Source organism: Diplodia seriata (genome assembly GCF_021436955.1).
Source record: "Diplodia seriata strain FDS-637 chromosome Unknown scaffold_5, whole genome shotgun sequence".
Lineage (NCBI taxonomy): Eukaryota > Fungi > Ascomycota > Dothideomycetes > Botryosphaeriales > Botryosphaeriaceae > Diplodia > Diplodia seriata.
The window spans coordinates 58,622-83,734 of NW_027117312.1; the positions used below are offsets into that span (position 1 = coordinate 58,622).

The following is a 25,113-nucleotide window of genomic DNA, read 5'->3' on the forward strand; positions in this document are numbered from 1 at the left end:
TCACGGTTGGAAATGAAGCAAGCTTTCTTGGATGAAAAATCAAGCGAGCCAATGGCGGCATCGCACAATACGAGGAAGCCGTCAGGAAGATATGAATACGGAGTGGGTGGAGTGGTGTTGCTAGCTTGTTCCAGCAGGTCCACATGGGCTTTTGCCTGTAAATGGCCGGCAGAGGGCGGACGTGCGCAACTGTGTTTGTGCCGTTTCCGAGCCGTTTCTAATAATAAACACCACGTTCGTATCGCAACCTCGTAAGTGCTGCGTGATGTGACTGCACTGTGTGATGCCGCTGCAGATGTCTCGTCGCGAGAAACAGGTGAAAGAAAGGGGTGTTGATCCACGAGGGAAGGCAATTCCTTTGCTTGGGGTTGTCATACTGTTGGAGCGATAAGCTTAAATCCACCGTAAGCAGCCACGCAGCCAAGATTTCCTTTGCATGATCGAAACTGCGATCGGATCCATATCGACTTCTGTCAACTTCTGGCGACACTCTCAGCAGAGACGAGCTTTTGCATTTTGAACGCTTCCATAGGTGGCTAGAATCCCAATAAGAAGACAGAGAGAAAGCAAAGCGGCAGTAGGGAAGAGAAAGGGGCAACAAAGTAGACGTAGGTGGATAAAAGTATGGAGAATGTGATGGGGAAACGGTTAATAATAGCTGCGAAAGGCGAATGAATCATTTGATGCGCCCGGAAGCGAGTTCTTGACTCATGGGAAGTGAAAATCTTCAGCAGGTGACGGAAAGTTCGTATCCCCTCTAACTACCGCCAGTGACGCTACCACCCTTCTTTCGTAGTCAGTTGGATCAAAGAGCTGGACGTAAATGTGAGTTTCAAATGCATTCGCGTACGTCCGGACATTGGATTCAACTGCATACAGTGTCGCCTGAGGAAGAAGCTGTTTGTCTTGGCAGATGTTTGTCCGCTGAGCCGCTTACGTCCCAGTTCCGCTCCGAGCGCTAGGAATTCCCTTTTTGGGTCTCAAACTCCCGGCGACAGCGGGTGACAAAGTCCTGACTGGAAGTGGCTCACAATCTAGTATGTGGACACCAATGACCTCTAGCAAGTGAAGTCTAATACGATCCACGGATGCAGGGCAACCGAGTCCCTCATATCCAAGGGGACACTTCCTTCTTGCCTTCTTAGACCCAGCGGTTGAGCCTCCTTTCGGTTCAATCACGTGCGGGGATGGGGACTTTTCAGCCAGTTCGGCACGAAGGCGGAACGAGGCTCTTCAACGCCCAGCGAAGTATTCCGACACATCTCACGACCGGCTTGGCACGTCGGGTGAAGAGTGGGTGATGTTGGGTGAGGGCTGGGGAACAGCCGATGCCAAGGGGTCGGCAAACCCGCCGGCACTCAGGTCCCGGCATGTGGTGACTCGCGGGGCCCCACAACCCCGGCACCACTCCGGACGCCTTGTCGCCCCATCACCTCAACGACCCGACGAACACATGTCAGCGGTCCTGCCATGTAGCTGTCGCCTGATACTTGGCTTCGCTTGGCCCCCGAGACGGCTCCTATCTTGTCTGCACCTTGGCGAGCTTGTGTTGTTGGAGAAAGCATCACTGTTTCGAACGAGAATGGCAAGTGTCTTGGGTACGTACACTCCATGCCAAGCAGCTAGCTTGTGGAGAAGCTGGCTCGACGAGCGGAATGTCCGTGTAAGCACTACCTACTTCCAGCAGAAGTCCGCGCTCCGTCATGTGCCCGCCCGATGGCACCTCTTGGCGCTCCTCCATGCACCCCACAACCTTGTTTCCCCGCCGTTCCCATCCAGCGGGAAAGATCTCCCCGTGCCCTTGCTGCTGGCATTTGCCGACGGCACGCGTTGCCAAGTCCAGTCGATAGTAGTGGCGTCGTGTCCGACCACTGTCGGCGCTGTGAGAGGAACTTCAAGTCCGATGCTCGAGGGATCACACCGATATTGCCAAGCCCGGTGCGGCTGTATAAGTAGGACGGCCGGCATAGACGGTTGGTTGCGGTACAGGCCTCCAGGACTCAATCTCCCCTTCCTCCCGCCTTCAACATGCTGAGTTCGCTCCTCCAGGCCTCCAATGCCCGGCCGCAAGGCACGTGGGCTTCAATCTTCGTCGCGGCCCTGGCCTCCACCTCCATCGTCTCCGCAAGAGTACTCCCCAGAGCCGACGACCAAAGCGATGGCGTGCCAGCCTACCGCAACCCCACTCTCTGCGTGGACGAGCGGCTGGACGACCTGATGCAACGGATGACGCTGGAAGAAAAGGCGGGCCAGCTGTTCATCAAGCAGATCCCCATGGGCGCCAACGGCACCGTCGACGCGACGACCATGACGGAGAACTACACAACCAGCGGGCTCATCGGCGAGAAGCTGATGACGCACTTCAACCTGCAGTCCAGCGGCAAGGCCAGCGACATCGCGCGGTGGCATAACGCTATCCAGGAGCTGGCGCTGCAGACGCGGCTGGGCATCCCCATCACCGTGGCCACGGACCCGCGCCACTCGTTCGCCGAGGTGGCCGGGTCCGCCGTCGGCGTCGGCTCGTTCTCGCAGTGGCCCGAGACGCTGGGGCTGGCCGCGCTGCGCAGCCCGGCGCTGGTGCGGCGCTTCGGCGAGATCGCGCGCGAGGAGTACATGGCGGTGGGCATCCGGCAGGCGCTGAGCCCGCAGATCGACCTGTCGACGGAGCCGCGGTGGGCGCGGACGGGGCAGACGTACGGCGAGGACGCGGAGCTGACGAGCGCGCTGGTCGTGGCGTACCTCAAGGGCTTCCAGGGCGAGACGCTGGGCCGCCACTCCGTCACCACCGTGACCAAGCACTTCCCCGGCGGCGGGCCGGGGCGCAACGGCAACGACTCGCACTTCGAGACGGGCAAGGACAACGTCTACCCGGGCGGCTACTTCGACTACCATCTGGAGCCGTTCAAGGCCGCCATCGCGGCCGGCGCGCGGCAGATGATGCCGGCGTACGCGCGGCCGATGGGCACCAAGTATGAGGAGGTGGGCATGGGCTTCAACCGGGGGATCGTGACGGAGCTGCTGCGCGAGGAGCTGGGGTTCGACGGCATCGTGGTCAGCGACTGGGGCCTGGTGACCAACTTCACGGCGCGGGGCGAGGAGATGGAATCCATCTCGTGGGGCGTGGAGACTTTGACGGCGCTGGAGAAGGTCGAGAAGATCCTCAACGCCGGCGTCGACCAGCTGGGCGGCGAGATCCGCACCGAGCTCGTGATCCAGCTCGTGCGCGACGGCGCCGTGCCCGAGTCGCGGCTGGACGAGTCGGTGCGGCGGCTGCTGCGGGAGAAGTTCGAGCTCGGCCTCTTCGACAACCCCTTCGTCGACCCCGAAGCCGCCGACCGCGTCGTCGGCAACGACTACTTCCGCCGCGTCGGCAACGAGACGCAGCGCCGCGCCTACACGCTCCTCAAGAACCCCAACGACCTGCTGCCGCTGCCGCTGGACCCGGCGACCAGGTTCTACGTCGACGGCCTCAACGCCTCCTACCTCGAGGCCCGCAACCTCACCGTCGTCGACGCGCCCGAGGACGCCGACTACGCCTTCCTCCGCCTCTCCACCCCCTACGAGGCCCGCGGCGGCGGCTTCGAGCGCAACTACCACCAAGGCCGCCTCGACTTCAACCAGACGGAGCGGGAGCGCCACCAAGCCATCATGGACGCCGTGCCGACCATCGTGGACATCTACCTCGACCGCCCCGCCGTCATTCCCGAGCTGGCGGAGGGCTCGGCCGCGCTGCTGGGCAACTTCGGCGCCAGTCCCGAGGCGTTCCTGGACATCGTCTTCGCGACGGAGGGGTGGAAGCCCGAGGGCAAGCTGCCGTTCGACCTGCCGCGGTCGATGGAGGCGGTGGAGGACCAGTTGACGGACGTGCCGTTCGACACGAAGAACCCCGTGTACCGCTACGGCGACGGGCTGAGCTATGCGGAGAAGTGTTAGGGGGTGGTGGTTTGCATAATGCTGTAATGTGTAACGAGAGCCTCGAAAAAAGTAATCCAATAATTTATTCAATCCCTCAAACCATCATCATCATCGTCAATGTGACTCGTTGTTGCACCTCCCTCTCCCTTCACGCATCCCAACCCACCCACCCACCCATAACCTACACCCTCCGCGCCTTCGCCCCCAACGTCGGCGTCGGGCTACACGTCGACACCTTCAACCCCTCCGTAAACCGACTCAGCCCATCCGCATCCAACCGATCCACCGTCGTCGGCGCCGGCAGCGTCCCCACATACGCATTAAAGTTATACAACCCACACACACACGTCCCACTCACGTCCTTCGCACTCTCCCCACTAAGCACAACCACCCCATCCCTCAGCACCCTAAACCTCTGCCCCCCCACCGCCAACGGCACCTCCACCACGTTCGCCCCGGGCCCGACCTCCCTGCTCACCGCCGCATTCCCCCCCGACACCACCTCCACCGTCGCCCCCGCCCCCAGCAGCGCCACCACGAACACCGAATCAGCGACCTGGCTGGCACCCGCCGGTGGCTCGCCGACGTTGTCGGTGGCGGTGCAGTCGAGGCTCTTCGGCTGGGGGCGGTACCAGTAGACGATTCTGTCGCCGCCGGACGCGGCGACGTGCGCGGCGGTGACGGACGAGGCGCTGGACTTGTATGCGGCGGCGAAGGCGGCGGCGATGGAGGCCCAGCCGGAGTGCGGCATGTCGTTGGCCCATTTGGAGGAGCCGTCGTCGTAGTGGCGGGAGGAGAGGGGGGAGATGTAGTGGGATTCGCCGTAGTCGTTCCACGTGATGATCTCGACGAAGCGGGAGCCGAGGGCGAGGATTTCGTTCCACCGCGTGAACCAGAGGGTGTCGGCGGGGAAGAGCTGCATGCGGGGGTGAGGTTAGGCGGTTGTTTGTGTGGGGGTGTGGGGAGGGGGGCTTACCCAGTTCTTGCCTGCGAAGCTGGATGTGTCTTGGAAGTGCGTGAAGAACCAGGGCGAGACGGCTGGGATGTTCGGGTCAGTTTGGTGGCTGCAATCGCCTCGTCGGCTCGAGGGGTTTTTCACTCACGCGCAACGTATTTGGACTTGTCGCCGCCGAGCTTGGCGGTGTAGTCATTGTCCGCGTATGTTGGTAGGTAGGTGCTCGACGAGCTCGGAGGATTGTTCGACCCGTCGGTTGGCCAGCCGTACCTTCGCATGGTCAGCAAGCGAAGATATTCGCATGAGGGCACAGAGACTTACCAGCTGAACGCGCCGTCCAAGGCGCTGAAATCCGCACCGGAGCCGGGGTTGAAGTTGGGAGCGAAATACACGTCGATGCCAGCCGCAGCCCTCATGGCCGAGACATCCAGAGCATCTCCAACAAAGGTCGACACGAAAGCCTTGTCGTCGACCTTGAGCTGGGCCTCGCGGCTCCCGAAGGCAGCGATCTTGGCTCCGACGGCGGCGGCGTCGGTGGTCGGCCATTGGCCGTCGTTGAAGTCGAACGACAGGAAAACTTTCATGTCGTTGTTGGCGGCCGACTCGTACGCGTAGACCAATTGCTGCGTGTAGTTGGCAGAGCCCGTATCCGGCCCGAAGTTGAGGGCGAAGGCGTCGATGCCGACAGCTTTGGCGCCTTGCATGTCGGCATCGAAGTCGGCGGCGCTGGTGCGGTCCGTGACGATTCCGATCTGGATCTAGTAAGTATGGTGGAAGCGATTACATGGGTCGGCGCTGTCATACCATGAAGTGAGCGAAGACATATCTGTCGGTCGATTGTCTTTCCACCACCGTCTTGGTGGGGGCTTCGGCTGGTGCGGCGGTGGCGACGGCAGCAAGCCACAGCCCGTTGGCGAGAGCCTGCAGAATCTTGGGAGACCAGTGCATGTTTGGCGATGGCGGAGTGCACTAAGTTGGCTGCTAGTCGGGAGTGGCGGATGGAAGCCTTTTAAGCTCAGACGATCGAACGACCCCTGGTGGCGACCAACCGTATCTTCCTCTCTTGACAGCTGATTGGAGTGAATTTACCCCGTATTCGAACATTGGTTGCCCTTTTCACGGCCGTTTGGCCCCCGCATCCAGGGGTTCTCGGACGTGGCTGCCGGCCGCCTTTCCACTCTCGGCCACATCGACGGGTACCTTTTTGGGGGCTGAACATTCGCCTGAATCTGCGTCCATTCAACACATGCTTCTGTGATCAAGACAGATGCCAATACCTTGGATTCATATGCAGGACAAATTCACTGTGATGATTTATCTTGCAGACTTTGGCCATGACAAACATGAGGCAAAACCACTCGTAGACTGCGAAAGTTTCCCGGGTTGACTGAGCTGAACCTGGTGCGTGTGCCGCAACCTGTGGTAGTTTGCATCTTGATGACATATACGTACTACTGGATGCTAGCTCGTCTTTCGTTCACATTTTTTCTTGTTCTATCCACATGCGAAGTCGTGGCGGATCCCGGTTTGGAAGGTCATCTCAGCTGTGCGGCCCACTGAGCTATAAATAGTCCGCTCATGTCTCAAGTCCGCGGAACGCAAGAACAAAGTCCAGCTGACCAGACTTTTCTCTGCAAGAAGGAACATTATGAATAGAACCTCAGTCTCGCTAGAATAACAATTGGTGGGAATATTCATGCCGTGTGTTGAAAATACTCAATTACGGTTGTCAACTTTCAACTTCTCGTTTCGAACACATTAAAATTATTCTAGTACAATTGCACGCTCTTAATGCGGTCTTGTCATCAAACAGTGATAAGGAAACGAAAGCCATCATGCGATGGGTAAGAAAGAAAGAAAATCCTCAATCATTCAACCATGAATTCTTTTGTTTCCAACGTCAATGCGCCAAAAGGAAGCCTCGGGTATTTATCGCAATTCTCAGTTCACAACAACTCCCGCATTCTTCTCCTGCACGACAGCTCTGGGTAGCGCAGTAGGGTTTGGCGGTAGCGGCAAGCAAAGCTGGGGCGGGCCGTCGTGAGGCTTATGAACGATTTGCTGGCCGCAGCTCTGGCAGAAATGATCCGTGTCGTAGTACATCTTGCAGCAGTAAGGGATGCAAGCGCCAATCACGCCGAGAACCAGGCAGCAAAGCAGTGCCGTGGTGCCCGTCTGGCTGGAAGACTTCTGGTCCACGCGCGTCGTCGTCCGTCGGTGGCAGTGCGGGCAGTCGATGCACATGGGGACCTCGTCAAGTTGGTTGATTGGAACGGGGTTTTGTAACAGCCGCGGGTTGATGGGCATGGTCTTTTTTCCTTGATTGCTGTGTGATATATTGTGTGAGTGATTGACTATGTAGGGATGCTAAGAGTCGGGCGAGTGTGATCAAGACTTACGGCTTCGCTCCTCTTGCCACGTCCTTTTCCATGGATACGCTGCGACTTGTCTCCATGTCGTTCATCGCAGCAGGAACAGCCAGATTGTTGCTATCCATTGTCGTCGCATTAGTGGGAGTTTTGAAACTCATATGATGCTCTCATACCAGTGCTTGCATACGCAGGAGGAGCAGTTCCGGTCCCTTGACTCGCCATGGTGGGTTTGCAGCAGGTCAAACGACAACAGATTGCCTGAGTCAGTGGCCAAAAATAGTCGTGAAGATAAAATGAAGCTCGGCCAATGCGATAAGTAGAGTCGATCTCGGAGTGGGAAAAAAAATCCTTTGTGTTGCCACGCAAGGATTTATACCAGCTGCATCTTCAGCCGATGGTAAATATTTCTGGTGGTGCAGGGACAGAGTCATAGTCTGGACCGCGGTGAAGGATCAGGAACTTGGCCCCCAGGAACAACATCCCGGTCGGTGGTTAGCCCACTAATTCAGCCACACCCGGTTGCCATTCGCCTGCGAGCCCACGAGGTGGTGCTATCCAATATTTCTTCGCTCTGACTGACAGGCACGTCGGCGCGAATACGGCCGCCCATGCACACCGATATACCGAATCTACGCTTCCGGTGTAACGGTCGCTCCGGCGTGTCTAAAGTAGCTGCAGAGGATCTGATCTGGTCACCGTCGTCATACGCCACAAGGCAGCCACGGCTCTTTCTTCAACGGTGTGGCTATTGACAGGTCAGTCACCGGCCAGGGCTGGAAGAAACAACAAAGGTTCGGTTAAAGCGCCCACCGCATGACCACAATCGCCCAGCTCCGGATAGTAATGTTTTGCTACCTCCACATTTCGCCATGTGGCCTTTCCTCAGATAAACTTATCAGCGAACGCTTTTAACCGAGCGACGGACGCCAGCGGCAGGGGGGCCGTGCGGAAGGAAGCTTTCGGGATTGACTCGTGATACTTTTGCATTCCCAACTACAAGCCAAGCCGTGGATGTGAACATGCAGCAAGACGGCAGGAAAGACGTCTACGAGAACCTTGAGTTCAGACAGCCATGTGGCGCGACGTTCACCACTCCCACAGGAAACGACGGCACGAGCAAAAACACCAAGACCTCACAAAACACCGGCGACGCAGACCAAGACACACACAACACCCAACAACGGCGAAGAATAAACAATAATTCTGATCTTCTCAAGTATATTTACACCAACATCGAACGTAGCCAGCCTGCTTCTCTCCCTCCCTCCCTCCCTCATCACAAAGACGACAAACAACCACTCCTGCCAAACTCAACCAGCGACTATGGTATCACGAAACAAAAAACATTTACGCACCAACAACCTTGCCATCCTTGCAAGCCATGCCGGCAGCAACATCCTGGAAGACGACGTTACCGCGGTTGCACAAGCCGTACTGCGAGGAGCCGTTGCAAACGACCTGGCCGTCGGTGGCGTCGGTGCACGCGCTGTTAGCCTCGCCAGCAGTAGCGATCTGGGTGGCCTGGGTCGCAACCTCAGTAGTAGCGGCCTGGGCGGCGGCGGAGGTCATGGTGAGGAGAGTCGTGGCGGCGACGGGGGCGGCGGCGGGAGAGGAGGAGGCGGGGGCCTCGGCGAAGATGCCGCCGGCGGCGGCGGACGAGGTCTGAGCGACGGCGGTGGAGAGGGTGGTGGCGGAGGACGAGACGGAGGAGGATTCCTCAGACGAGGAGGACTCGGAAGAGCTGGACGAAGACGAAGAAGAAGAAGCCTTGCTGCTGCCGCCGGCGCACTGGCCCTTGGGGGCGGCCAGGCCGCCGGTCAGGACGTCCTCGGCGCCGGTGACGAGGGAGTCGCCGGGGTTGGGGAACTCGAGGACGTGCTCGCCCTGGGCGAGGCACTGGGGCAGGGTGCCCTGGGCGAGCAGGCTCGCCTGGGTGACGGTGCTCTGCAGCAGCGACGAGACGGCGGAGAGGCCGGCGTCGAAGGTGGTGAAGCCGAGGTTGGCGACGAACATGTCGGGCAGCTCGTTGAAGGCCGAGTCGTCCTCGGCGCCGCCCTCGACGGTGACGGGCGCGCAGTTCATGTACATCTCGGGCGCGTAGCTGGACACGGGGAACCAGGTCCAGGCGAAGGTGACGTCGCCGCTGGGGATCGAGTCGGGCAGCTGGTACTGGAAGCTCGACGTCTTCTGGTTGAAGCCCGGGCACCCGCCCTGGATCGAGTGGAACACCTTGAACACCGACTTGGCCGTGGGGTTCTTGTCCAGCGTCACGCTCAGCTGGCACGAGCCGCCGTCGTGGACGGCGGCGCCCTGGGTGCTGCCGATCTCGGCGATCTCGGCGTCGGTGCCCGGGTAGAAGTCGAGCGTGTACTGGCTGCCGACCGACAGCTTGGTGCGCTCCGTCTCCGAGTAGGTCTGGAACTTGCACGGGTACTGGTCCGTGGTGAGCGGGCTGCGGTCCTGCTTGAGCGAGGTGGCGTCGTAGGGCACCGGGTGCTTCATGGTGATGTGGGCCGTGGCCCACGGCAGGGCGGAGAGGGCGGCAACGCCGACGGTGGAGAGGCTGGGAACCATTTTTGGAAATGTGTAAGGATTGTGGGGTGCTAAAGAGGGACGGTCCGACGCGTGGGCAGCTGAAACGAAAAGAGTGAAGTAACGGCTGTGCAGTGTCGGCGCAAGGCAAAAGAATGAGGGTGAGGTGGTGGGAAGGCAACGACCGGGCCGTGACACTCCAGCGCTTAAGTACCTGCGGCGAGGGCGAACCGGGGCCGGGTGGTAAAATGAGATTGGCAGCTGGGGAGCTCGCCAAATGAGAGGCTCTGCAGCGCGGATGGAGATCTTCACTTGGGGTGCTGTGCCACTTGGGGCCCCCTCTCACTCCCAGAACTAGGAGCCATCTCCGAGCTGGTGGATCGCAAGTGCAAAAGAGCCACGCGGCGCGCACTCGTTGAAAATTGTCCAAGAGTGCAGCAGTCGCCAGGACCGTCAGGCACCCGCACGGCGTCTTGCATGCTCCAAGCATCGGCCGTCAGGGTCCTAAAGCGCGCTAAGCACCGGCATTGAAAACACTGGACGCTGATCAGGAGCTCGATCGGCATCGGCCCGTATGCGCACAGGGAAGGCGCCGAAATTCATGCGCTCAGCCTTGTGAGAAGGGGTGCGGCTACATGTTAAAAAGGATGCGGAGAAGGATTCGGTTGTTTGACCACCGAGCACTGGCGTGTGGCGGTGAAGATGGCTTGATTGGCTTTCGGCTTGATTGGCTTTCGGCACGGACCGAGCTAATTCCCTATTCCTTGTCGTCCACCTCTTCACCCACTGCCATCTCAAATGAGCAGTAGAAGCTTCTCCAGGACGCGCTACAGCAACTTACAGAAGACTTGAGCCCTCCAACTGCACGGTTGAAATGCGGACAGCTTCCTCCCACATCTAGCTCCGGACAATGGATCCAACTGCCCACGTGAGCAATATCTCTGAGGCAGTGTAGGTGGGCTCTACTCTCCCGTAGCCCGCTGTGGTACGATGGCACTGTTGGGAAGGATAGCCGAAGTCTCAACAATTGCGCCCCCTTTCCCGCATAGAGCGCGGAGAGGTTTGTGAAGCTGAGGAGTGACAGCCAACCCTTGTAAAAATCGACGGTCACCAAAGACTTGATCTGATGCTTAGCCAGATGCTTGGCAGAAAGGTAGATGGCGAATCCACTGGTCGCCGAGAAGCACCGCAGCAGGTCCAGAGAAACCCCAGAGAATTTATTCTTAGCCGCCCTGGTTCACGTGTGGCACGACAGCCACAGGGTGGCTTTGCATCTTGAAGCACAGGCCGACCAGGTGGCGGTAACGTCTTCCCGATCACAGACAGAATGTGTTCTGGGCGCACGAATGCGTCCTGCGTGAGGGAGCCGCAGCCTGAACCACCAGTGGGTGTCGCTCTCCTGCGCGGAAACCTCGCTGCAGCATCATCGCAAAGGATGCGTGGACTCCACAACAGGAGACGCCCGCACGCAACGCGATGGCTGCAGGTGAAGCGCCAGCCCCTTAACCACTCTTTCCCCAAAGCGACGCGGCCTGAGGCACGGACATCTGGACGCAACAATAGAGTATGGACGGCCGGGCTGGCTGCGCGACGCTACTATTGAGTCGGTGCGTGGTTATGGCAGTCCGCGGAGCGACACGTCGAACGGGGGGCCAGGCGGCAAGGGCGGGGGCTGCGGCCTGCTTGACGATGTGATGGTTCGCGGCAATGATCGATGCGACGGTTGTCAGTATCGGCGATGACGGCCATGCGGACAGGGCGATGATGAACATTCGAGGAGCGACGGTGACGACGGCAGCGAGGCTAGCGACCCCAGCGGACTGCGGAGAAAGTGTTTTCCCCTGAGGTGGAGACACACAGGCCCCCCGTCCCTCCTCCCTTATTTCTGACCAGCTCGTCCAACATGCCCCGTGAAATTTCCCGCCAGAAACGTGCGAACCCTCTGCGTGAGATGGCGCGCCCGCATTGAGCCTGGTTGGCACTCGGAGGGATGGAGTTCCCTAAGCCTGTGGCTGAAACACTGCGAGCCCGCGAAACGATGCGGCTTCGCTATCTCTGACACTTGAAACCTGCAGAGAAAGCATGCCAAAGGATGCCAAAGGAACACCAAAAGAACAAGATTGAGCCTTCCCAGCTTCACTTCCGTAGCTCGGGCTTCTTCCAAGGCGTTGTACGATGATGCCTAGCCGGCGGATGCAAGGCAGAGTGAGTTGTCTTGCTTAAGCGCCCCCACAAGAACCCCGCCCGCGTCCTCAGGCAGCCGTCGACTCAGCCCCACGCCTGCGGCGCCCCAGCAGTCAACCACAGCTTTAGACTTCAAATCATCCAAGGCACTCCAAGGATGAAACGCGGCATCCTGTGAACCCTGTGAACCCTGTGAACATGCCCGACCCTCGCTCGACCTCTTCCATGTCGGTATCCGGTGGTCCATTTCCGCGAAGGCCTTGCTGACCTCAGCCGAAGACGACCGGGCTTCTTTCCTCCCTTCACGGTCAAAGTGCTGCCAGACCCGGCACCAGACCTGCCGTTCGATAACGACTCGCTGCTGCTCCCGGCCACCTGGCGCAACGCGCAGGACGACATCGAGACTCCAGCAGCAGGATGCCCCGAATTCCTGACCAAGGACCTCTGCGTGGCTCGGCTGAACGCCATCCACGGCTCCATGTGGGTGGTAGGACGCCCGATGCCGCCGCGGCCACTGACCGCCCAGCTCGTGCACCGCCGGGAGATTGTCATCACCGAGGACATCAACCTGCACCTGGTATGGACCAAGGGCTGCATGTTCCTGAAGCCGCTGCCGCGCTACCTCCTCGTCCCGAGCTTCTGGAGGAGGCACCTGTGTCCGCTGCCCACCGAGCATCCCGTCACCGTCTGCCCGGCGACGACGACGCACAAGAACAACGCCGCCACCGTCGCCGAGCTGGCGTCGTGCGCGGCCGGCTTCCTGTTCACGTGGACGGCCCTGATCGCGCACGAGAGCGACTGGCGGATCGCGCGCGACAAGGGCCTGATCCCGGGCGACCTGTCGTGGTACGGGTGGAAGGCGCTCACGGCCGACTTCCTCGACCGGCACCGGCCGCGGCAGATCTACGAGGCCATCAACGTGCGCTTCCACTACGGCGAGCTGCGGCTGGGCCGGCTGAACAAGATCTACCGGCTGCGGAAGCTGCACGTGCGCGGCTACCTGTTCGGCTACACGCTCAAGTCCGACTTCTTCGAGGACAACTTCACCCGGCTGGCCTCGGTGCTGGGCTACATTGTCATCGTGCTGACGGCCATGCAGGTCGGCTTGGGCACGGACCGGCTCGGGCGGTCGCAGCTCTTCCAGGACGCGTCCTACGGCTTCACCGTCTTCTCCATCATCGCGCCGTTGATCGCCGTGGCGCTGGTGCTGGCCGTGTTCGTGTACCTGGTGCTGTGGAACATCAAAGAGACGAGGAAATACGCGAGGAAGCGCTTCAAAACCATGGGCATTGAAGCAAGCACCGACTATTCAAATGCGTAATGTAGTAACGACGTATGTACTTCTACCGGCCTTTCCGCGACGTGCTAGACCGTCGACGCTGCTTTCTCCTCAACTCCCGCAGGACCTTTGCGTCCGACTTCCACATCAGCGGCAGCCACCGCGGGTATTTGAAGATTCTTAGCATCTGTTGCGGTTCCACGATGACGTGGAGGTGGAGGTGGTGAATGGATACAATATCGGGCCAGAATACCGACCCGACCAGCGCCCTCCTTCCTCTGTGATAGCCGCAATGTACGGACTGTGGTGAGGCTTCTGGACAGTGCGCACCCAAAAGGTATCGCTTAACCAAGTCCAGATGCTCGACTGTGATCGGGTTGTGAGCTTATCTCCACGACCATACAAGACCAGAGGAGCAATTACGCAGCGGAATATGCTCAACCGTGAGAGCCTCTATATCGCGCATATGTTTCTTCGGGATGAGCAGCCAGTGGTGTCTCCCGGCAAGTCGTGCATTCTCGCATGCAAGCACCTCGGCATCCTGTTCACGTCAGAATCAGCCAACATCTGAGGGAAACGGGTCCTGGAAACGACTGACCTCGTAGACGATATTCCGGAAGTTCCCGGAGTCGCAGAATTTACAGACGTCCTGTTTCCGCTCCGTCCACTCCAAGCCGGCGAGGTAGCGAGCGACGCGGCATACCACGTCGAAGATGTGTCGCAGCCTCTTCATCGCATCTCGAGTGTTATCGGCCTGCACTCCAAAACCATCGAATTCTGGCTCAAGTATATACCCTCGAGCAATCTCCCAAGCATAGCCATCCGGGTGGTGGTGGTGAGGCCAAGGCAGAAAGCCAGACTGCTGCGCCTGAAAGTCGGTGGGTGTTAGGGCTTGTGGGAAGTGAGCCCGTCCCATAGCGTTCCGGCGGTAGCGCTTATTAAATAACAGCCGCATGGGCCTCCGTCCAATCAGAGAGCACGAGACCCGGGGGGGCGGTGCTTGTACTTTTCTTACAACCATTTTCACCCCACGCAAAGGAAAAGTCAATTGGAAAAACGCCTTATACATTCCAGAGCGCCGCAAACTGTTGCCTAGGCGAAACAACCTTCCGCGGTCTCAGAAGTTCGCTCGTGATCCCGCCCCACCCTACCCAACCCAAAACCCCCCCCCCCCTACAACCTCGCCTTAACCTCCACCCCCACCCCCTTCGCCGCCCCCTCCTCCCTCTCCGCCCTCTCCTTCTCCCCCCTCCACCACCCCAACCTCACGCCCAGCACCTCCTCAAAGATCTCAATCCACCTCCTCTCAAACTTCGGCAACACCCTGCCCGTAGTCCCCGGCGCCGGTTCGCCCGCGACCCCTCTCAACGCCTCAAAATACTCCTGCCAGTCGGGCGCGAGGGTATAAAACGGCTTCCCCTCTCCCCTCAGCGCCAGCCTCTCGCGTTCCCAGCGCAGCATGGCGTCGGGCGAGGGCAGGGGCGCGCGGGAGGCGAGGACGCGCGCGGCGGCGACGGCTTGGTATTCGAAGGCGCGGAAGGTGAAGCCGCCGGTGATCTATCGTTGTTGGTGGCGCGGATTAGCGGTGCGTGGGGCGGGGGGGAGGGACGGGTGGGTCTGCTTACCGCGCCGATGAAGACGAGGGACGGGTCGGCGATGCTGAAGACGTGCAGGTAGAGGCCGGGGATGCGGCGGGCGGGGATGCGGAGGTGCGGGAGGAAGGGCAGGGTGAAGTTGTAGCCGGTGGCGAAGACGACATGGTCGACGTCGGGCAGGGACGTGCCGTCGGCGAAGTGGATCGCGCCCGTGGAGGCGTCGAAACGCGTGATTTCCTGCTTGATGGCGATGTGCGGGTGCGTGAAGGGCGTCCAGCCGAGCGAGGGGACGGGCTGGCGCAGCGAGGCGTAGACCGGGTGCTGGGCGGCGTCTTTGATGTCGTGTAGGACGTCGATGGCGGAGATGGCGCCGCCGACGACGACGACGCGCTGGGGGGTTGGTGTGGTTGTTAGCGGGGTGGATGGTGCGGCGGGGTTGGTGTGTAGGGCGGGCTCACCTTGTTGCGGAAAGGCTCGGGGGAGCGGTAGTGTTTGCTGTGGTGGATGCGGCCCGGGAAGCGTTGGTCGTACTCGAGGAGGCCAGGGATCTTGGGGATGAAGGGCACGTAGTAGTGGCCCGATGCGACGACCAACGCGTCGAACGTCTCTTGCCACCAGATGTCCTTGTCTTTGCCTGGGATGTCTTTCCGCAGCGTGAGGACCCATTCATCCCCTCGTTTTTCCGCACGCTCTACCGTCGTGCTGAACTCGACGAGCTTCGTATGGCCTGCTTGCACGAAGAGGCTCTCCACCCAGTCTCTGATCACCTTTCGGTGACGGAACGGCGCATCCGGTCCGAAGCGGGAGAGGCTTTGCTCCGAGACGATGTTTGGAAACGGCTCTTGGGTGTAACTCATGACTGACGGCGGGATGTTGCTGTGCAGGTGATCCCACACAGCCGTGTGCGTGTATCGAATATCGTGCCCATTCACAGCATCCGACTTGGCCGTCTCTGCCGGGAACTGTGACGGAATTGGTATCGGAGCATCGGCTTTGCCGTCCACCAGATCTCGCAGTGACGGGATTTGCGGCGAGAGCTCCGGATTGAACACCCTACAGCGAAGTAAGCAAGGACAACCGACACCAACCGTCTTTCAACAACTCTTACCATGTTCCGCCCGCGATGGGCTTCCGCTCAAAGACGCGAATGGTGCCGAATGCCTGCTCTTTGACGAGCGCATCGACGGCAATGGCCCCAGCAGGACCGGTGCCGATCACTGCCACTCTTTTTGCTTGTTTAGGCATGGCTGCGCGCAGAGATTGCTTAACACTGGATCTACACCGGGTGTTCCGCTTACTTCGAAGGGCGGCACGGCTTCATGATGTCGCCGCTGAATAAATACGGCGCCCGCTCGGGAGAAGGTCAGACGAACCGATAACATTATTGCGAGCAACAATGACGACTATTTTTGTTTCGCACTGGAAGTTTGCCTCGGGTCCATTGTTCTTATCGTGTAATACCAAAGGCAGACAGTGGTTGGCTATGCGAAGCTCTGAGGTTTGTATTCCCCGCAATGACGCAATCGGAGCTACCCGTCCACCCTGTCAATCCCGCTCACTCTCTCGTCTATCTTTCTTGTGGTTGTTTGCTGGCAATGTACTCTCCATAAAACGGCCAGAGAAGCCATGGTACGATCAAGCTTCGGCGCTGTGGTATCAATCTCGGAGAACACAGTGAATGCAACCTCACATCTTCGGCTCAATCCTCACACCAGCCTTCGCATCATCAATCCAGGCATGCTCATCGCCCAAGTAGTTCTTGGCCCGCAAATCGCCCGATCTCGCATGGCCTTCGAAGTTCTCCGCCCTCGCGCACCTGCCGCAGAGCCGCCCGAGTTCTCCGCTCGCCTTCTCGTCGACGACTTCCTGATAGGTCTGAGTCTTGAGGTACTTCCCGACCCACAAGCCACCAGTATACCGCCCAGCCTTCCGGGTCGGCAACACATGGTTAGTGCCAATACACTGTCCACCGCGTCAGCCAGCCAGTCCACCATCACCATCTGCGGATCGGATCCCCCCACTCACCTTATCCCCATACGAAACACAAGTCATCTCCCCCAAGAACAACGCCCCATAATTCTCCATCACCTCCAACGCCCTTCGCGGCTCCCTCGTCAGTATCTGCACGTGCTCACTCGCATACCCGTCCGCGACTTGATACGCCTCGTCCAGCCCGCCCTCCACGACGACCACCTCGCCCCAATCGCGCCACGCCACGCCCGCCAGATCCCGCGTCGGCATCTCCTTCAGAATCTCTTCCACGTACTTCATCGCCTCCCTCCCCACCCTTTCACTCGTCGTCACCAGCACAGCAGGTGTATCGGGCCCGTGCTCCGCCTGCGCCAGCAAATCCGTCGCCACCGTAAACGGATCCGCCTCCTCATCCGCGACGACCAGCACCTCCGTCGGGCCCGCGAGCAAATCGATCCCGACTTCGCCAAAGAGCTGCCTTTTGGCGTCGGCGACGAAGGCGTTGCCGGGGCCGGCGATGAAGTCGACTTTGGCGATCGACGCGGTGCCGAGGGCCATGGCGGCGATGGCTTGCGTGCCGCCGACGATGTGGATCTCGTCGGCGCCGGCGAGGTGCGCGGCCGCGACGGTGGCGTGGGGGATGGCGCCGGCGATGGGGGGCGTGCAGGCGGTGACGTGGGGGACGCCGGCGACTTTGGCGGTGAGGATGGTCATGTGGGCGGAGGCGAGGAGGGGGTAGCGGCCGCCGGGGATGTAGCTGGGTGGGGTTTTAGATGTGTGCGCGTGCTGAAGAAGGGGGAGAGAGAGAGTGTAGGTGGAACTTACGCTCCCGCCGAGGAGATGGGGTTGTTGCGCTGGCCGAGGAAGACGCCGGGTTGGATCTCGACCTCGAAGTCTTTGATGCTGGCGCGTTGGGCTTCGGCGAAGACGCGGACGTTGTGCTGCGCTTGCTTGATGTCGGCGATGGTTTGCGGGGAAACTTTGGATATGCTGTCTTGGATTTGCTCTGGAGACAGCTTGAAGGATGCCGGCGACCAGTTGTCGAACTTTTCCGAGTAGGCGCGCACGGCGGCGTCGCCGTTTTGCCGGATGTCGTCGATGACGCCGCGGACGATCTGCGATACTTTGTCGGAGGAGGAAAGCGTGACCGTCTGGGCCGCGGTTTTGAGGTGTCTGGGGCTCATGGTTGCTGGTGAGAATCCTTGATGACAAGACGGGGACGATGAACTGTTTGGTAGATGAAAACTTTGGATTACACCGTGCCTGCATGTACCGCATGTTATATACAACACATCTTTTGGAGGGGCCATAAGACTCGAGGTATTAGCCGAAAACCTTCGGCTATGGACCGATTGAGGAGGCGGACCAAGCCGACGGGTTGTTGCCAGGATACGTCTCGGCCCCACACTGTTCATTCGTTGCAACGATTCTCGGCCCCACGACGCCATCGACAAAACCAACCGCACTTTAGCGCAACACAGCAGTGTGTCTCGAATAATGGTGCCTTTTCCTAGCAAATCAAACACCAGTCTTGCTTGTTCCGTCCACATTCCCGACTGTTCTACATTAGGCTAACGATCCACGCTACTTGGAATGGTACAATTCTACTACCAAATAAGCTGAACACTTATCCATTCTTAGCCTTGTAGAATCTCTGAAACGACGATACACGGGTATGAAAACTACGCGCAGGCCCTGGCTTTTGCGCTCGAGACTGGATCCCTTCCTCAGTGAATGAACTCCTCTACTCAAGCACTAAAGTCTTGAACTCAGGATTGCATTTGACCCATTCGGTCAACAGCATTTTCCCAATCCCCATACGATACGCAACGTCTCCGTTCCAACCAATCAACATAACATGAAGAACCTGGAGAGGTTGACTGCGAGTTGCCTGAGAACGCTCAGAAAATCGTTCTTGGTCCTCATCATCTTGACCTTCTCCGTCTTCTTCAGTTTGACACTCGGCATTATCATCACTTCCATCTTCGCTCCTGTCATCCTCATGAACCTCTCCAAGGTCTTGTTCGTCTTCCTCAGAGGTCCCTTCTCCCAATAGTGGGAATACAGTTGGAATGCCCAATTCTTCTCCGGTACTAATCAGTGTCTCTCTGTAGCTGCCGTTGTTTTCTGCGACTGAAAGAGCAATAGCGTTCGGGGAGTGTTCAGACATGACTTCAGCCATTAGCTTATTATCAGAAGCATCTACGCTGTATCTGGACAACTTAAAAGATCCAATTATAGCTCCATATTGGTCGTTGAAATATCCGAAAGCCATTCCCATACTGTGAAGGGGGACAACTTGGAGTGTTGCAGCTTGAGTTCTGAGAATGAGGCGACCAGGCTTCTCTTGGAGAGTGACTTTGTGTGCCTCTAGCCGTTCATCTTTCATCCTTGAGGCATTGTTTTGCCAAAGCACCTCATTCCAAAAGTTTGAGTAATCCGGCCACCTGCTTCTCATTCCTGCTGCCATGGCAGGTTTACACTGCAACCCCACGAGGTCTCTTGGAATTTCTGCTTCAAAACAGCCAAGCTGCCAAGCTGTCAGAAGGGAAGCGCTGATTCCGTGTTTGTGCCAGTGTTCCGTAATGCCGGGGCTTCCAGTCGCATCGATACGCGCCAGACAGCTGAAATCTTCGTTGAAGTACTTCCACTTCACCAGAGATCCGACCTTTCCATCCAATTGAAAAAAGTCGATACGTTCGTCTATTGAAACCCATGACCATGTCGGGCATGGAGATTCTGCTGTGGAAGGTCGATGACTTTTGAGCTTTCCTTGAAGTGGCATCCAAAGTATGGCGTCGTCAAAGTCCTGGGCTGGGAGTCCATAAATGTATTGTCCCTTTCCAGGGTATAGCACATTGAGCACCCCAAGGAATGCATTGTGTACATCTGATGTGTAAGTCAGACTCCGCTTGTTGTATCCTTCTACTGCATACCGGTATTGGTGGAATGTAGGAACTGAGGATTGCCCGATGAAATAAGATTTTTGTCCGAAGATCCCCGTCGCGGTAGGTGCCTCGAATCTGTGAGATTGTGGACAATGGAAGCAGGTCTGAGAGCCGGAGAAAAAAAGACGGCGCTTTGAGAGTAGGAGCTCTTGAAAGGTCCAGCCTCTGGTGATCCAGCCAGATTTTGCCAGCCGACTTTCTTGTTCCCATTGATTACATAGCGCAATCATCTCGACACCAGCTACGCTTTCTGGAATAGCCATGCCAGATCGTTTCAAATTACTGACACCAGGGAGTCCAGAATCGGAAGTCGGGCTTCCAGAAGCACATATAGTGAGGCTTGCACGTCCATAGATGGCTCCCATGGCATTTATCTGCGCCGACTTGTGTACCACATCGTCTTGCACGATGCAAAGTCGATCCACCCATAGGTATCGGAAACCCAGTTTCTTGCATGCAATCATCGAGTCTGCAATTGTAGCAGGCATTCTTTTGCTTGTAAGGCTTCCTGGCGTCATCAAGTCCTTGAGCGTGGTTGTCGTGGCTTCGAGTTGACCCTCCAACCTGACTCCCCATTGATAGCTGAGCGCCACGTATTCTGGACAAGCCGTTGGTTGGACAAGACATTCTCTTGTTACGTCGACTAAAGTGAGCTTTGGAGGGAGAGGCAGTGTCAAGCCGCCCAGCGGGGCGAAACCTTTGTCAGCAGGCGATTTCAATTCCCCGTCGTGTTGGTGGCATTCCTTGCACGTCTTGACCCACAGCCTCAGTTTCTCCCAGTCGACAACTTCCCCAGTCGGCTTCCAATGTGTTGAAGAGCTGGATCTCTTGCCGACAAGAGTTTGTATATCTGTTGATCCGTGGTATGATACGCCAATGAAGTAACCGTACGCAAAGGAGGCAGTGTGTGAATCTTGCCCACGTGTTCGATCCTCCGGATAAAACATTACAATCTCAAATTCAAGGTATTGGCCATCCTCAAGAGACTCTATTCCATTCAGGAGCACGGAAGCATCCTCTGGAATATATCTTTCTCTTTCTGCGACAGAGATCATTTGCGCGAGTGTTCGGCAGAATGGACAATCGACTTTGAGTTTGATGGAAAGCACACAACCAAGCTTAATGGCAAAGTGTTTCAGCTTCTCAGAGCTCCAGAGACATAGGATGTGAGTTGGTCGAAGGTGTCGACAGAATATGCAGAGACCTTCGTTGAGATGATGGTCGTTGCAACGAGAGCACAAGGTTTGAAACATGGATTTGTATTCCGAGTCGTCCAACTCACGGCCATCATAGAATTCGATGGGCTCACTGTCGTGTACGCGAACATCGATCTTTTGTGAGTCGAAGGAGCAGTCTCGCTTCCGGCAAAGACCACAGGTTTTGACTTGTTCTGAAGAACCTTGTCGCCTCTGCAACGTACAAGTTAGTTCCTGTTACTGGGTTGATGATGAAAGCTGTGCGTCTACCTTTGGTTCCCTCTCAGCAATACGGAGCGAACGCCTTCTTCGCTTGTAGTTGGATGCCGCTTCCATCTTTGCAGCCAAACGGATGAGAATGACAAGAATGTGCTGATGAGCGAAAAAGTCAAACGAGACAAGAATGAAACGCCGTGCTAAGCACAAGGCTGTTAAATGTTTTGAAATCAGGCAACAGTCTCGGCAATTCATTGTGTAACCTTCCCGCATCTCCCATTCGTTACCCGGAGGTCTCAGCCTCGCTCGCCGGTCCCCGCACAGTTGATCCCACTCTGCGCCACATGACTAGTGGTAACCTATCCAGTCGATATTCGAAGCGCCCTGGTTAATGGGGGTCTCGATATCTGGAGAGCAGGCATCATAGCAGTTCCTGTCACGCCTTGTCTACCATCATCACACTTCTCTCACATGAATGACTTACTCTGCACTGTTGTACGTGCTGAGGTGGCCCTCCATCCACCCACGGTGTCCGCAGTCCTGTGCAATGAAAAGAGCAAGTAGAGGGCAATTGGTGGAGCTGGATGCCAAATTTCGACACCCAGCTCCGTTGCTTCACACTAAGATGTCCATCCGTAACCCGACCCCGTCAAACAACATCTTTCTGGGAGTTCATCCTCCGAAACACACGCAAGGCAGATTTTCCCAAGCCTCGCCGGAGGCCCTCGTCAATAGTCGCGCAGATCGTGGGGCGGTGAATGTCATCCTTGGCAGTGGCGATTGGGTTGCTGCTGATTGGTCGCTCACTTGAAGGATGTGGCTTATATACGCGTATCTGCGGACGGGAGGGTCACGGGCCAGGAGTCTGACAGACTGGAGCCTTGCACGTCAAAAATGGCTAGTAGGAGCCGGTACGCGTATTTCGCAATTGGTTGAGCCAACATCGCCAATGTTCATCTTCGCTTTCCACGTCGATGGCGTTGTCTGACAATGACAGAGTCGATATTTAAGACGGACCATTATTTCTATTCTGCACTTATCACAGCAGCACTTCTTTTCATCATTCACCATGTTCTCTAAGATTTCTTACCATCTTCCGTTCCTATTGCTCCAGGCTTCCGCCAGCTTCGCGGCGCCTCGGACTCCGTATACTTCCACGAATCAAAGTCAGGGTATCCAGTGGAGCCCATGTGGATTTGCGGAAGAGACCTTGCCCCTTCTCTGCGGCTCCCTTTTTGTTCCCTTGGACTATCTCGCGCCGAACTCTACCGAAACACTCGAGCTCAAACTCGCAAAGGTGTCTGCCACAAAATCACCTGCAAGGGGAAGCATTTTGTTCAATTTCGGCGGCCCCGGAGCAGGTGGCCGTGAAGGATTGGGCAGCGTTGCTGAACAGTTGAATACGTAAGTCGGTGATGCTGGTCATTACCCTCAAGTATTTCCTGACACCATTTGCTCAGATACACCGGCGGATACCATGATCTCGTAGCATTCGACCCGAGGTAAGATGGCGCATACGCAAACAATCCTGTAGAAATACTGATGGCGAGCGTTCCAATAGAGGTACCGTGGATACGATCCCGTTTTCATGCTTCCGCAATGAGAGCGAGAAAGCCATCTGGCAATTGACCAACCGCGTCATCGCTGGGAATTCCTCCGACGTAGCACTCGGCGAGCTGTGGGCCATCGCGCAAAGCTACGGCGATACTTGTCAAAACAACCCCAACGCTACCAGTCTTGGCGGTGTGATCGGGACAGCTTACACTGCCAGAGACTTGATCTCAGTCGTCGATTCTCTTGGTGAGGATGGACTGCTGAGGTTTTGGGGTGAGCAACAGCTCCAGGTTTCCCGAGTATGCCGGCTTCCGCTAACAGTTGACAGGTTTCTCCTACGGCTCTGCACTGGGGGCGACGGTCGCTGCCATGTTCCCCGAAAGGGTCGACAGAGTCATTATAGATGGCGTGCTTAATATTCATCAGTACTGGAACTATCAGTATGTCTGCTTTCCTGTCTCAAATCAACCGTACTAACCTCCCCGCAGCGACGTTGAAATGTGGGAATCTACCGACAGGACCTTCTCTGCCTTCCTGGAAGCCTGCTTTAAAGCAAGCGACAAATGCGCACTGGCTCATCCCAACACCACCGCTTCGAGCTTCGAAGAGGAGTTCTACGCATGGCTGGAAGATCTCAAATACCACCCCATTTCTCTGCCGGATTACTCGATCGACTACAGTGGCGTAAAGGGGTTTGTGACGGGAGCCCTCTACACCCCGCAAAACTATGGTCTGCTGGCCGAATTCATCAACAACCTGATGACGGGGAACTTGACCGACATGGTCAACATGAACCTTGCAGTCACGTCGACGGAAGCAAGAAACGGCATCCTGTGCGGCGACAAAGTAACGCGCTCTTCTCGCATGGAGGAGACGCTTCCGGCAATCGACGAGCAGAACGAGTTGAGCAGGCTGGGAGGCGATGTGTTTTCCTCGACCATCATGCAGTGCGCCAGGTGGCCGATGGCGGCCAAGGAGCGGTACCTCGGAGACTTTGATGTCCAAACAAGGCATCCCATCCTGACCATCGGCAACACGTACGATCCCGTGACGCCGTTTGTCTCTGCGCTCAATGCCAGCCAGAGCTTCCCAGGTGCCGTGGCGCTCAAGCACAACGGCTTCGGCGTATGTCTCTCCTCCCCTCCCCTTTTGACTTGGGCTGACTGGTCGCGATTGCTGTAGCATGCTTCCCTCGCTCAAGCGTCAGCTTGTACTGTTACCGCCGTTCAGGCTTACTTCTTGAACGGTACATTGCCTCAGTCTGGGACTGTGTGCGAGGTGGACCAGCCTCTGTTCTCCGATCTGACCTGGAAAGACGTCATCCCTACCGATCTTTCATGAAGCATTAGCCAACAGCATGCACTTTTATAGTGAGACGGTACGCCTTCTCATCCTGTAGTAATAGCCGTGTATTTCTTTCCTGTTTCTTGTTCTGTTTTGGACTCCACTCCGCTCGTTTGTGCTTTAGAACTACCTGTAGACTTTGTACATATCTGATCCAGCACCCATCTCTCTACAAACGTGATTACTCCACATCGTCACTTACCTCCATGGCCTCAAAACCGGACGAGAGACCATCCGTCAACACGTCCGGCAATCCCACCTGCAGCCTTGCCCACGCCATCGCATCTCGAAAGTCGGGCAGCAACCTGAACTCGGATCCCTCCAGAACGACAGAAATCTCGTCGATGAGCCTCCTCCCCACATCACGCGCCCACCACGCCTTCTTGCCATGCCTTTCCACCAGCACAGCCCAATGCATCAGCACCAACAAGGCCATCGGATCGCACCGCTCAATGCCCTCCTTGAACCGCCTCCCGGCAAAGATGGGAAAATTCGACCAAAACGCATCGACCTCGCCGCGCGCATCCTCGGCATACGCCCGCACGAGCGGCGGAATCACCTGCTCGCCATACATCCGATGCGCCGACGCCATCACCACCGCCTCCTCCTCCTCCATTCCCCGCTCCCCATCCCCACGCTCCCTCTCCGCCTTCGCCGCCCTCTCCGCCGCCTTAACCGCCGTCTCCAACGCCGACGCCCCCTCCCCCCACAACCCGCCCTCAGCCGTCTCCCCACCATGCAACGCATCATTCACCCTCGCCAACCTCTCCAACGCGCTCCTCGCCTCCCCGTCCCCGTCCCCCAACCGCGCCGGCGGCAACGCCAGCACCGCCGCGACGGACGCCACGCTCTCGACCAGCCACCCGATGCACGCCATGGCGATCGCGCCCGTCCCCCGCAGCAGCTCGAAGAACGCGGGCATCGCCTCCAGCACGCTCGGCAGGGAGGAGGAGGAGGAGGAGGAGTCTCGTGGCACCCCCATCCCCGCCATGTGCACGACCGCCACCGCCACGCTGACGAGGTACACAGCATCACAATTCTCCCGCGTGACA

At 57.8% G+C, this 25,113-nt stretch overlaps 7 protein-coding genes across 7 annotated transcripts; 3 read left to right on the top strand and 4 right to left on the bottom strand.

The window, feature by feature from the left end:
* Nucleotides 1–2,028: 2,028 nt before the first annotated feature.
* Nucleotides 2,029–3,933, top strand: SLS55_005038 (uncharacterized protein; the record flags this gene model as incomplete). The annotated part of the gene is made up of 1 exon (XM_066776489.1): nt 2,029–3,933. The coding sequence occupies one exon, from the start codon at nt 2,029–2,031 to the stop codon at nt 3,931–3,933; it is 1,905 nt and encodes a 634-aa protein (XP_066632331.1).
* A 1,077-nt stretch (nt 3,934–5,010) lies between these two features.
* On the bottom strand, nt 5,011–5,818 carry SLS55_005039 (uncharacterized protein; the record flags this gene model as incomplete). The annotated part of the gene is made up of 3 exons (XM_066776490.1): nt 5,011–5,140; nt 5,192–5,628; nt 5,675–5,818. The coding sequence occupies 3 exons, from the start codon at nt 5,816–5,818 to the stop codon at nt 5,011–5,013; spliced, it is 711 nt and encodes a 236-aa protein (XP_066632332.1).
* A 2,771-nt stretch (nt 5,819–8,589) lies between these two features.
* On the bottom strand, nt 8,590–9,816 carry SLS55_005040 (uncharacterized protein; the record flags this gene model as incomplete). The annotated part of the gene is made up of 1 exon (XM_066776491.1): nt 8,590–9,816. The coding sequence occupies one exon, from the start codon at nt 9,814–9,816 to the stop codon at nt 8,590–8,592; it is 1,227 nt and encodes a 408-aa protein (XP_066632333.1).
* A 2,340-nt stretch (nt 9,817–12,156) lies between these two features.
* ALG13_2 (N-acetylglucosaminyldiphosphodolichol N-acetylglucosaminyltransferase catalytic subunit alg13) lies at nt 12,157–13,279 on the top strand (the record flags this gene model as incomplete). The annotated part of the gene is made up of 2 exons (XM_066776492.1): nt 12,157–12,185; nt 12,238–13,279. The coding sequence occupies 2 exons, from the start codon at nt 12,157–12,159 to the stop codon at nt 13,277–13,279; spliced, it is 1,071 nt and encodes a 356-aa protein (XP_066632334.1).
* Nucleotides 13,280–14,410: 1,131 nt separating this feature from the next.
* Nucleotides 14,411–16,077, bottom strand: SLS55_005042 (uncharacterized protein; the record flags this gene model as incomplete). The annotated part of the gene is made up of 4 exons (XM_066776493.1): nt 14,411–14,794; nt 14,863–15,222; nt 15,291–15,885; nt 15,941–16,077. 4 exons carry the CDS (start codon nt 16,075–16,077, stop codon nt 14,411–14,413), a joined length of 1,476 nt encoding a protein of 491 aa, XP_066632335.1.
* Nucleotides 16,078–16,518: 441 nt separating this feature from the next.
* SLS55_005043 (uncharacterized protein) lies at nt 16,519–17,987 on the bottom strand (the record flags this gene model as incomplete). Its single annotated transcript, XM_066776494.1, has 3 exons — nt 16,519–16,722; nt 16,921–17,560; nt 17,629–17,987. The coding sequence occupies 3 exons, from the start codon at nt 17,985–17,987 to the stop codon at nt 16,519–16,521; spliced, it is 1,203 nt and encodes a 400-aa protein (XP_066632336.1).
* Nucleotides 17,988–22,232: 4,245 nt separating this feature from the next.
* On the top strand, nt 22,233–24,058 carry SLS55_005044 (uncharacterized protein; the record flags this gene model as incomplete). The annotated part of the gene is made up of 6 exons (XM_066776495.1): nt 22,233–22,567; nt 22,624–22,665; nt 22,725–22,990; nt 23,046–23,157; nt 23,206–23,842; nt 23,900–24,058. The coding sequence occupies 6 exons, from the start codon at nt 22,233–22,235 to the stop codon at nt 24,056–24,058; spliced, it is 1,551 nt and encodes a 516-aa protein (XP_066632337.1).
* Between the last annotated feature and the right edge of the window lie 1,055 nt (nt 24,059–25,113).